The 12,214-nt window shown below is 43.5% G+C and overlaps 2 protein-coding genes across 2 annotated transcripts in view; both read right to left on the bottom strand.

Moving 5' to 3' along the window:
- Positions 1-3,717: 3,717 nt before the first annotated feature.
- LOC105981461 lies at positions 3,718-7,082 on the bottom strand. Its single transcript, XM_013010651.1, has 3 exons — positions 6,788-7,082; positions 4,253-4,567; positions 3,718-4,034 (listed from the first exon to the last, which is right to left on the bottom strand). The coding sequence occupies exons 1-3, from the start codon at positions 7,080-7,082 to the stop codon at positions 3,718-3,720; spliced, it is 927 nt and encodes a 308-aa protein (XP_012866105.1).
- Positions 7,083-8,271: 1,189 nt separating this feature from the next.
- The window catches only part of LOC105981460 (signal-regulatory protein beta-2-like), a 12,282-nt gene continuing 8,339 nt past the window's right edge, over positions 8,272-12,214 (bottom strand). Inside the window, exons 3-4 of the mRNA XM_013010649.1 lie at positions 9,093-9,332; positions 8,272-8,282 (exon numbers count right to left, since the gene is read on the bottom strand). Of these exons, the coding sequence (XP_012866103.1) occupies positions 8,272-8,282; positions 9,093-9,332 (251 nt within the window). The remainder of the gene's footprint in view (positions 8,283-9,092; positions 9,333-12,214) is intronic.

The following is a 12,214-nucleotide window of genomic DNA, read 5'->3' as shown; positions in this document are numbered from 1 at the left end:
TGTGTGTGTGTGTGTGTGTGTGTGTGTGTATGAGAGAGAGAGAGAAAAAGAGAGAGAGAGAGAGAGAGAGAAAGAGAGAGAGGTGAGTCTTAGCATGTTCTTTCTGCTGGGTGGAAGAGGGTTGGCTTTCCCAGGCATCTAGGTCTGGGGAGACAAGAGTGGAGGGATGGGAAAGTGCACACCAAGATACACTTCCTCTTTTAGCTCTGAGCAACGCATATGCCTCTTAATCACAAGATGGTCACCTGCTGTGACCCAGTTTACCCATTGTGCTCAACTGCTGCCTCTTCCCCTCCATCTACTCTGTTATGCTGGAATACCTTGATGCCATTTTTGACCACTTATTATCCCCCCCCACTTTATTATCCATCAATCAATCTATCTATCTGTCTGTCTGTCTGTCTATCTATCTCACATTACAAGGAGGGATTTCATTGTGACATTTCCACATGTTTACAATGTATTCCAATAAATACCACTTCCTCTTCACTCTCCTTTTCCCCTTCTCTCTTTCTAAAACAATTTCTGCAGGATTCATCATTCTATTTTCATACATTCCAACAATCTACTTCAACCCTATTCATACTTTCATTGGAAAAGGATCTTCTTCTGACTTGGTGAGTGTTGACATAGCAAGATATCATAGGCTAGGTGACTTAAGAGCCTTAGCAATTTGTTTCTCACAGTTCCAGGGCTGGGAAGGCCAGGATTAAGGCAGCAGTACACATTGAGTGTCTGGGGAGAGCCGGCTCCCTGGTTCACAGATGGTGCCTTCTGTGTCATCATGTGGCAGCTCCCTGGCTCCTCTCCCAAGGGGCCCCATTCACGAGGCCCCTGCCTTCATGCCATAGGAGCCTCCCAAAAGCCCCCTTCATGATACCATTACGTTGTGTGTTAGGACTTCATATGAATCAGGGGTGATCAAACATTCAGTCTTCCTAGGGATTTCTTTTGGCTGTTGTTTTTTGTGCTTTGTTTTGTTTTTGAGAGAGGGTTTTGTGTAGCCCAGACAGGCCTTGAATTTAGAATCTTCCTGTCTCAGTCTCCCCAGTGCTGGGATTTTGCTGTAATCCAGTTAAATCTCTTTCTCTCTTACTCTCTCTACATTTTATCTCTTTCTCTGTCAGTCTCTTAAATTTGCCTCATTCACTCTTTCTTTTTCAGTCTTGCCCTCACACTGCAGTTCAAGTGGTTCTCTTATTTCTTTGGTAGTAATAGTATTTGAATTCAGAGCTTTACATTTGCTAGGCAGATACTCTACCACTTAACTCAAGCCTCCAGCCCCAGAGTAGTATGTTCTTGGGGGCTACTTAAGAGGCTCCAACTTAGGGCCTGGGAGCAGTGCTTGAGCTGTTTTTGCTCAAGGCTGGAGCTCCACTTCTTGAGCCACAGCTTAATTTCTGGTTGGGGGTGGTTAATTGGAAAGAAGAGTCTCATGAATTTTTTCTGCCTGGACTGGCTTTGAACTACAGTCCTCCGATCTCAGCCTCCCCAGAAACTAGGATTACAAGTATGAGCTACCTGTACTTGGCTTCTCTTTTTCTTTCTCTTTCTTTTTCCCACTCTCTCTTGCACACATTCCCCCCTCTCTCCCTTCCCCTTCCTCCTTCTACACCTAGCCAGCCATAGCTGGCCAGAAGAGAGATGCCTCCAATATTGTGAACTCACAGCCTTGCACTTGGCTTTTTCACTCAAGCATAGCACTCTACTACATGAGCCACAGCTCTGCTTCTGGATTTTTGGTGAATAATAGGAGATAAAAGTCTCATGTACCTTCCTGCCTGGGTTGACTTCAATCTTCCATCCTCTGATCTCAGCCTCTGGAGTAATTAGGATAGTTAGGTGTGAGCCACTATTGCTTGGCTAGGTCTCAAGTTCCTTTCTCATTCTCTTTGTGGCTGCAGTGAGGTAAAGAACCTCCTCTTCCTCCTTCACTACCCACCTGCACCACCATGAAGTTCTGTCCCAGGGAATGGGGCCAAGTACCTGTGGACTGAGCCCCTGAAACCATAGGCAGAAGAAGTCTTTTCTGCTTTTAACTGTTCTCCCAGCTGTGAGGCTGCAGTGATGAAAAGCTGCACAGTAGAGTTACACGCTTGTGTTTGACGTTGACCTTGCTTACTGGACCATGTGGTGGGAACAGGGCCAGCTCTGTCCTCACACTCTGGAAGCCCAGCAATTGGCTTTATGATTCACCATAAGTATGTGCGGTGACCTCAGGAGTTGGCCTCCAGTCTAACTCTCACTAGAAGCATTAAGGCACTAGAGCCTCAGGATCACCTTTGATATTCCACAGGAGCATTTATTTTCCTTTCTCCCCTTCTTGGGGTCCCCCACCTCTGTAAGACCTTAGATCCTGACACTCAATAATTAGGCACAGTAGTAGTTACAAAGAGACATGTTTTTTTGATTAGGACTGGATTCTGCTCCATGAGTGTATATGGTGTGTGTGTATATGTGTGCGTGCACATATGCATGTGCACAAGTACTGAGGCTTTAACTCAGGGCCTGGGCACTTTGTCCCTTAGCCTTTTTTTTTTCTCAAGGCTAGTTCTCTACCACTTGAGCCATACCTCTACTAACATCTTTTTAATGGTTAATTGGAGATAAGAGTCCCATGGACTTTCTTGCCTGAGCTGGCTTCAAACTGGGTCTTAGATCTCAGCCTCCCATGTAACTAGGATTACAGGTGTGAGCCACAGCCCCTGGCTCTGGACTCTATTAAACACTCTCCTAGGTGAAGGTTAGCAGAGGATTAAGAGTTGATATCCACCCCAGGGAGGTCACACATTACCCCTTGAGTTCTGATCAAGCTGTGTATTATTTGTCTATACCATGTGCAGTAAGAACATGAATGTGTTCTAGGAGACTTTCAAGGTTGACTTGATTGGTATCAGTACTTGGATTCACTCTGGAAATAAGGAAACAAAATCCTCCTAGCCAGAAACCATAAAGAACATTAGATTTGTGTGACTTGGCAAGGAATCTCATTCATCACCCAGTCTTCTCACCAGCCTGAAACCTACTGTATGGATCAGTGACTTGATGATGGTGATGATGATGGTGGTGATGATGATGATGATGATAATGATAATGATTTCGATGCCAGTCCCAGGGCTTGAACTCAGGGGCTGTGCACTATTCCCGAGCATTTGTGCACAAAGCTAGCACTCTACTATTTGAGCCACAACGCCGCTTCCAGCTTTTTTTTTTTTTTTGGTGTTTAATTGGAGATGAGTCTCATGAATTTTCCTGTCTGGGCTGGTTTTGAACCTCCTGAGTAACTAGGCTGACAGGAATGAGGCCCGGGCACCCAGCTCAATGAGATTTTCAAAGAATCGATAGAATATCATGAAATTAGACATCTGCAGAGTTGGATTAGGTGTATTTGTTTTCTACTAGATACTTCTAATAGATAATGAGACAAGTTTGGGTTGTGTGAACTTGTGTGCATGCATGCTTGTGTGTGTGTGTGTGTGTGAGAGAGAGAGAGAGGGAGCAAAAGAGGGATATTGCACATGTATGTGCACATATGTATGCATATATGTGTGTGTGAGAAAGAGAAGGAGAGGAGGCAGAGAGGAGAGGGAGAGAGACAGGGAGGGAAGAGTAGATTTTGCTTTCGTAAGTTAAAATGTTATATTCTTAAAAAGCAAGCTTTGAGGAATGAAGACAGAGCCCAGCCTCCTTACATAATCGTGAAGGCCGTTCCAGGGGCTACATCTTAGGCTTGTCCAGGTACGAGGAGAGCAAGAATGTTTTTTCAGTGACTTCGGGCCTCCCGTCCTGCTCCACCTGGCAGGTGAGGAGAATGTCCTCCGTGTGGTTAGCGTTCGCCACCAAGATGGAGCCCTGCACGCTGTACAGCCCGTTTCTGCCTTTGGTGGAGATCAGGGTCTCATCGATGTGGGAGGTGTTTCCATTCTTCAGCCAGGCGAGGCGGACGTTCTGGGGGTAGAACTTCTTGACCTTGCAGGAGACGTTTATCTTGTCATTTGAGATAGGGTGTTGAAAAATAAACACAGTTGGCGGAGCTGAAAGAGCACAGGACAGAGGCTCAGATCGGGAACTATAATCAGAGCTATTCTGGCTTACTTAATAGCTATTGACTTTGCTAGCTACCTAGCACTGGGGCAGTCCTCAGCACACAGTAGATGCTCTTAATAGCTGAAAGGTTCTGTGGTTTAGACTTAAGGTACTAAAACAATCTTTAGGGGGAAAGTGTGTGCTGGCCAGGGTTGATGTCACCTACCTAGCATGGTGTCAGTCAACTCGGTCTTCCCATGAAGAGGGTGTGGAAAGCTTGGGTGGTCCATGTTGCAGGTGACACGAGAATTGAAGTCCTTTGGGTCCAGCACCACCTCAGTGCTACTTAAGACTTTGTCACCACTACCGTACTTCAATTCGATCACCTGGGTCCGGAGGGAGGAGAGTTCTTTCCCATTTTTGAACCATCTCAGGGTGATGTTTTTGGGAAAGAAACTGTAGGACATGCAACTGAAATTCACAGCCTGTTTAATCAGGGCCCTCTCCAAGGGGCCTATCACCACAGGCAGAGAAGGCGGAGCTTTAGGGAGGAAGATGGGTAGACAGTTAGGGTTGGTGAGTCAGCAATACTAAATGTACTTCAAATTCATCGTACAAAGAGGCTTTAGTGTGATATTTTGAGCATGCATATATATGATGCACTTTGACTAAATTTGCCCCCCCCCCTTTTTTTTTAGTCGGTTGTAGGTCTTGGACTCTAGGCCTGGGCGCTGTCCCTGAACTCTTCAGCTCAAGGCTAGCACTCTACCACTTCAGCCACAGCACCACTTCTAGTTTTCTGGTGGTTTATTGGAGATAAGAGTCTCACAGAGCTGGATGCCGGTGGCCCACACCTGTAATCCTAGCTACTTAAGAAGCTGAGATCTGAGGATCATAGTTCAAAGCCAGCCCCAGCAGGAAAGTCGGTGAGACTCTTATCTCCAATAAACCACTAGAAAACTGGAAGTGGTGCTGTAGCTCAAGTGGTAGAGCACTCACCTTGAGCTGAAGAGTACAGGGACAGTGCCCAAGCCCAGAGTTCAAGCCCCATAACTGACCTCCCCCCCAAAAAAAAGAGTCTCATGGACTTTCTTGCTTGGGCTGGCTTTGAACTGTGATCCTCAGATCTCAGCCTCCTAAGTAGCTAGGATACAGGCCAGAGCCACTGGTGCCTGGCTCTTTTTTGAATTATATATATATATATATATATATATATAATACATATATATATGTATATATAATATATATATGTATATATACACACACACATACATATATATAATTGTAAAGATATTGTATAGAGGGGTTACACTTACATGAGTAAGGTAATGAGTAAATTTTATATTGAGTATTGTTACCCCTCCTTTGTTTACCCCCTACCATCCTTTCCCTTCCCAACTCCTCCCTCACTGCTTCCCCAAAGTTGTAAAGTTTGTTTTCAACATAGTGTCTTGTACATCTCATTGTTACAATGGGTCAACGTGTATCCTTGTTTCAGCATTTTGTTATTTCCCTTCACCTCCCCAAATTAGAAAAATGTATATACAAGATGCAATTTACTGGAATCAAATACAGTGAAAACGGGTAATACCATGGGGGAAGAGCATACAAAAGAAACAGAAAAATCACATAGTACATTTTAAGTACATTAAAAACAACACCAACAAAGATAAAACCTCTGTGTCCCTATCTTGGGGTTCATTTCGCTTAGCATCATCTTATATGGTCATATGTGCATAGCTTTTGACCTTTTCTACTTGTCTGGTAAGATTATCCTAGATGTATACTAGTTATTTAAATTTGCCCCTTCTATGTTATTCTTTCTAAGCCTTCTCTTTTCTCTTATCCTTTCCCCCCTTTTTTTGTCAGTGGTAGGGCTTGAACTCAAGGCCTGAGAGCTGTCCCTGAGCTTTTTCACTCAAGGCTAGTGCTCTACTACTTTGAGCCACACACAGCTCTGCTTCTGGCTTTTTTGGTAGTTAATTGGAAATAAAAGTCTCAGGGATTGTCTTGCCCAGGCTGGTTTTGCACTATGATCCTCAGATCTCAGCCTTCTGAGTAGCGAGTATTACAGGGATGAGTCTCCAGTGCCCAGCGTTAGGTGTGTCTTAAAAACAATTTTTACTTGTTTCTGTGGAGTGGATGATTGACAACTCCTCGCTGTCCTGACTCATGATGATGTATTCCTATTGTCTCATTTATCCGTTAATGGTGTCCATTAGCTACACTGACCCCAGGAAATGAATATATAGCTCGTCATTTAAAAATGTATGCACAATTTATTCTTTCTGTAGGAATGGCATACATTTCGCACATGTCTAGCCTGGAGTATTTGGATGTTAACAGGAATGCTGGGCTCATTCACGACTTTCTTTTTCTAAGCAACTGTCATCAGCTATTGTACCTCTAAGCTAACCAGAGGCTTTGTATTAAGGAGTAGGCAAAACCCTGAGCCCAAATTGGCTGAAGTTAGTCCCATAGTTGAGTTGGCCAGTGATAGGGGATGTAGGGTTACTTTAACTGGTTTAGATGAATGGTAGGAGACAGAATAAATGCTGAGATGTTAGCTAAAATCTCCCTTATCATTCAATCACTTACTTTTCTAAATCTCAGTTTCCCTTCTTGTAAAATACCTAACTGAAAAGTTAGGTGTTAGATGGGGGAAAATCTAATATATATTCTCCCTTTGATCATACTTGACCTGTAACAGTCATTCAATGATTGGGAGACAGCAAGAAGCGTAGTTAGAGGACATACTCACCAATAACAGACACTTGGGTGCCCTGTCCTGACTGGTAATCCTTGTTCATGTTCTCCTTTACAAACTTCACACAGTAATAGACACCAGCGTCTGCAAGAGAGACTTCGCTGATGCGGATGGAGAAGTCCGTGTTGCCAGCTTTGCTGGTGTCCGCAGTAGCTTTTACTCTGGGAAAGCGATCATCCTTGAAGTTGAAGATTAATTTCCGATTTGGCCCGGATCCCTTAAACCACGCAACAGGGCCGCTGGGGAGGGTGTCGGGCACAGTGCAACTCAAGGTGATCGTCTTCCCCATTTCCACAGTCCGTGAGATCTCATTTTGTTGTACGTGGGATGTCTGGTCTGTGGTTCCTGGAAAGAAACACACAGTCATTTCTCATTTCCCCTGCTTTGGCTCAGACTACCCTAGGGGGAACCTGGATGCAGGCCATGGTTGGGTCTTATTCATGACTTCTATGTAGAGACGGCTCGTCCTCTGGTATTGTTAGGTCCAGAGCACCACATTTGTCATCCCCGCATTTCTATTTCTTGGCTCCTAACCAAGGCAAGAAGACAGGAAGTGTGGGGATCTTATGCAGGGTTAACATTCATAGACAGAAACTGGTTTTTCTACTCATCCAAAGGCCAGGACTTTTTTTTTTTTTTTTGCCAGTCCTGGGGCTTGAATTCAGGGCCTGGGCACTATGCCTGAGCTTCTTTTGCTCAAGGCTAGCACTTTACCATTTGAACCACTTTTTTTTGTTGTTGTTGTTATTTATATGGTACTGAGAAATGGAACTCAGGGATTCATGCATGCTAGGCAAGCACTCTACCTTTAAGCCACATTCCCAGCACATTCTTAAATGTGCAACTCTGCTCCTTCTACTCAGGTCTTCCAGTGAGGATGGGACCGGCTTCATCTCTTGTGAGAAGGGCGAGAGAGCTATTGCAATTTCTGGAGAGATTAGTGCTGGAGAGTTTTGGAGAGGGGAAAGTGGAGAGACAGCACAACTGAAACATTTGATGGTTGACCCTATGCATGGTTCCATTACTTATCCTTCAAGAGGTACAAGGAAAGTGGAAGGCTCATTTTCTCTCAAAAATAAGAACCATTGTCTCAGGGATCCTCATAATTGCAAGTCTTTTCCTGACCCGCACTCTCTTCTCAACATAGCCGCCATTACTACTTCATGATGTGATGGGCCCTGGTAATAGCAGTGCCTCCAAAACATCATAATCACAGACAAAAGAGCAGGTTAGCTGGGAAGGGAACTCTTGTCCAGTGAGGTCAGGACAGGAGAGAAGCAAAGTAGCCTGTAGCCACACCAGTGAGTTTGAGGGACACATGGATTTTCCATGGCCAGTTGTGTGCCTTGAAAAGGTGCCTTGATTCCAGGGAAACACTGCTGCAGAACAGAGGGGCCTGTGGCCTCAAGGGCCCTTCATGACATGAAGTTGACCAGAATGAAACACTGGTTGTCATCAAGGAATAAAGGCATGGAAGCTCAGGGCTCACCTGGGGAAACCCAAGTGTCAGACATACAATTGGGCCCTTCATCAAGACATCCTGCCCCTCCAGAGTCTGGAGATGGTCAAACACAAGCCTCCTCCTCTGGCTCCACAATTCCCAGGCCATGGAGTGATGAATTCTCTGGCTGTGGAGTGATTAATTGCACGCTTAGTGATTGACCTGTTGTATGAGCATTGGTGGTCCCAGACTTCACCTGCAGCCTGCTACTGAGCCCCAATCACATCCCCATTGGTAATGGAGGCAGATGAAGGGAATCATGGGAACATGATCTGTCTGCCTGGAGATCGCTCTTTCCTTTGGGTCAGGATGTGTTGGACATTTGGGGCCAAACTTAATCGAGACACACGATTACGCCTTAAAGGGCTGTGACTAAAAGTTCAAAGACTCTCAGTCTAGTGCAGTGCCTTGCCTGTATTTGAGCCCAGGAATAGTTCTGAGACCTTCAAAGAGCCAGTCAAGCCTCTGGGTCTCCATTTCCCTATTATTTGGGTCATGCCATGAGCTATCTTTTACCATGGGAGTCTCTTTCCCTGTGTCTCTGGACCTTGGTAGATCTGACCATCAGAGAAGAAGGACTGTAGCCTCCAGATATGGATTGATTTAATATTTGACATTTGACTCTAGAATTTTATCGGAAGGTCCTTTCTTGTAGAACCCAACCCCAGAGAATGGTTTGTGCAAGAAGAGGCCTACTAACCAATGAGCTGTAATAATTCATTGAGGGTACCGTGAAGAGTTTTACACATGCACGTGCATGCCCAGGGAATGGAATAAGTGTGTCAGGCTGTTACTCACCTTTCACAGACACATAGGTACCAGGACCAGACATGAGCTCCATGGCAGGATTCCCTTTCTTTAACAGCACACAGAAGTAGGTGCCAGCATCCTTTGGTGACATGTCGCTGATGCGGATGGAATAGTCCATTTGATTGGGTACTGTTTTCTGTACTTGAGTTACTCGGGGGAAGTGATTTCCATTGAAACTGTAGATTAATTGCCGTTTGGGCCCGTCCTCTTTGAACCATGAGACAGTTCCTTTGGGTGACAGAGAAGACATGCTGCAGGGCAAGGTGACTTCATCTCCAGCATTGACAGACACTGAACTCTCAGGCTGGTCTACCTTTACCTCTTCGAATGAATTTCCTGGAAAGAAACTTAGAATCATTTTTCATGTTTCCTGTTTTGGTTCCTTGAGTGTCTGGCTCAAGGCCAAGATAGAATTTCATTCCTTTTCCTGTGGGCAAAATGTTTAGTGCCTGAAACACAGGCACTAAATAACATTTTTTTTTTTTAAAAATGCCAGTTCTGGGGCTTGAACTCAGGACCTGGGCTTTACCTCTGAGCTTTTTTTGAACAAGGCTAGCACTCAACCACTTGAGCCACAGCACCACTTTCCGATTTTGGGGTGGTTAATTAGAGAAAAGAGTCTCATGGACTTGCCTGCCCCGGTATCCTCAGATCTCAGCCTCCTGAGTAGCTAGGATTATATGTGTGAGCCACCAACACCCAGCACTAAATATATTTCAAGTGAATACACAAATTAATTTTTAAAAAAATGTGAGGTTGAATTTGAGTCCGATTTTCCTTTATGTCCTAGAATGAGAAACATTTCACTTGTGGTTAAATATTATGCAGACAATCCACAAATGGCCTACAGGTGGAGGTAGTTCCCATTGTATACCAGCTCTGTCATCCCACAAAGTTTGACTCATCCATCGCCTTCTCCCCAAATAAACATGGAAACATATATTTTTAATGAGGTTGATATTTCCCTTAAGGGGTGAAATTTGATTCCTTGGCTGTACAAGCATCTCAGATATGATGATTGTTTTTTCTTCAGCAAAACTCAATACTTCCCAGCTCAATTGTATTAGTACCCAATTACTCTTGCAATGTGTGTCCTTGAGTATCTATCATACAAGCAGCGCTGACAGAGTTTGCATAAGATACACAAGATGTGTGCCAGATAAGTGTTACAAAACTCTGCAGACTTTCTTTTCATGTTTGCTTTATTTTAGTCAACGAGTATGTTGGTATGTTGTTTTTTTTTCTCCTAGAATTAAGGGTAAAACCATGGCTCTCTAACATATGAGGCAAGTTTTCTATCAGGTGAGCAATACCACCAGATCTTTGGGTTGTATTTTGCTTTCAAGTTTTGCCTATTTTTTCCCAGGCTGGCCTCAAACTCATGATCTTCCTACCTCTACTTCCCCAGTAACTGGGATTAAAGGCATGCATCACCATACTCAACTAGTTGCTAGGTAACAAACTGGTACAAACAGTGGCTGTGAACACCTATGAACTATTTCATAGTTTCTGTGAGTCTGTATCTCGGATACAGCCAAACTGGTTCTTGATTTCAAGGTCTCACCTAGAACCAATCAACATATCAGCTGGGCGGTGTTCTCATCTGGAGGTTCAACTGGGGAAAGGTTTGTTCTCAGTTTGCTCACGGTGTTGGCAGAACATGAGCATGGCATAAGACTGAGCCTCTCAAGTGTTTTTTTTTTTTTTGTCATGTGGGTCTTTCTAGCCAGTCCCTACTGCTTGAAATGTCTGGCTTCTTTCTACTTCAAGACAATCAGAAGAGAGAAAGGAATAGTAGTGATGGTTCTTATGTCATTGTAATCAGTTATGCTATAATTGGGCTCTATTGAGTAGAAGCATATTGTAGATCCTGCTTAAACCCTAGAGGAAAATATACAAGGGTGAAGGTTACAAGTTCTTTATTCTTAAATAAATATTACTGTTTTAAGTTAATAATTAACCCCTATGTTCTTGGCCTATCTGTATGGGTGGACTGTCTTGCTGATTCTTATTTTTGATACCTAGTTATTACTTATTTTTGCCAGTTTTTGTGAATAGATGTTTATTTACTATATGACTTTAGGACTCATTTTTACAGACTGTAAATATAGATCACAAATACATTGTAACTAACTGGCAAAGATCTTCTCCCATTCTGTAGAGAGCCTTTTTTGGTAATAACTGTTTCCTTTGCTGTGCAGAAGCTTTTTAATTTGCTCATTTGTCAATTCTTGCGTTTATTTCCAGAGCCACTAGAGTCTTCATGCATACCTGCTTCTTCAAGTGTGTCCTCTATGTTTTTCTATAGCAGTTTAAGAGTTTCAGACTAATGTCTCTGACTCATTTTAGTAGATTTTCATATAGGGAGAATGGTTGGGTCTAGTTTCAGTCTTCTACATGTAGAAACCCTGTTTTCCCAGCACTAATCCTTTCATGTAGGATTTTGACGTTTTTGTAAAAATGAAAATAAAAATCAGATGTTTTAGCTGTGCAGCTACCTTTTCTGGGATTTCAGCTCTATCTCATTGGTCCACATGTCTGTTCCTATGCTTTTTTTTTTTTTTTTGGTTTGTTTGTTACTATGATTCTGTAATATAATTTAAAGTCAAATATTGTGATATCTCCAGCACTTCTATTTTTGCCCAGAATTTCTTTGGTTGTTTGGGCTATTCTATGCTTCCATATGGATTTTAGGATTGAGTTCTTTATTTCCATGAAGATTATTATTGGAGTTTTGATGGGAATGGCATTGAAATTGTATCCCTGGCTTGTGATTGTTCATTGTTTTCATGTCTCCAGACTAGCTAAGTCTAGTAGGCTTGTGTCAAGATGGAGCCTGGCTAAAGCTCTCTGAGCTATGGGAATTGATGTAATGAATGTTTTCTCCAATGTTTGCCTGTTGTGCAGAAGGAGTCCCTTTCACATCAAAGCCTGCACTGGGTTTGAGACTTGCCAGACTGGCTAGGACTGACAGTCTGTTGTCACCAGGGCTGCCTGCATTAATGTGTGCTCAACGTTCACTTCCTCCCCCTGGGAAGTCAGGGTGGGAGCTATGAACTCTTCCTGACTTTTCTCTGCATTGTCTTATTGCTTTTTTTTTTTTTTTTTTG

This window comes from Dipodomys ordii, unplaced genomic scaffold (assembly GCF_000151885.1).
Source record: "Dipodomys ordii isolate 6190 unplaced genomic scaffold, Dord_2.0 Scaffold13, whole genome shotgun sequence".
Taxonomy (NCBI): domain Eukaryota; kingdom Metazoa; phylum Chordata; class Mammalia; order Rodentia; family Heteromyidae; genus Dipodomys; species Dipodomys ordii.
This window is presented reverse-complemented; position numbering and strand designations above follow the sequence as displayed.

Bases quoted from the DNA above. Each gene is read 5' to 3' on its own strand.
- LOC105981461 (XM_013010651.1), bottom strand. From the start codon at position 7,082: ATGGGGAAGACGATCACCTTGAGTTGCACTGTGCCCGACACCCTCCCC. The intron at 4,568-6,787 runs GTGAGTATGTCC...TCCTCCCTAAAG, and splicing joins CACCCAAGTGTCTGTTATTG to CTCCGCCTTCTCTGCCTGTG. The intron at 4,035-4,252 runs GTAGGTGACATC...GTGCTCTTTCAG, and splicing joins GTTGACTGACACCATGCTAG to CTCCGCCAACTGTGTTTATT.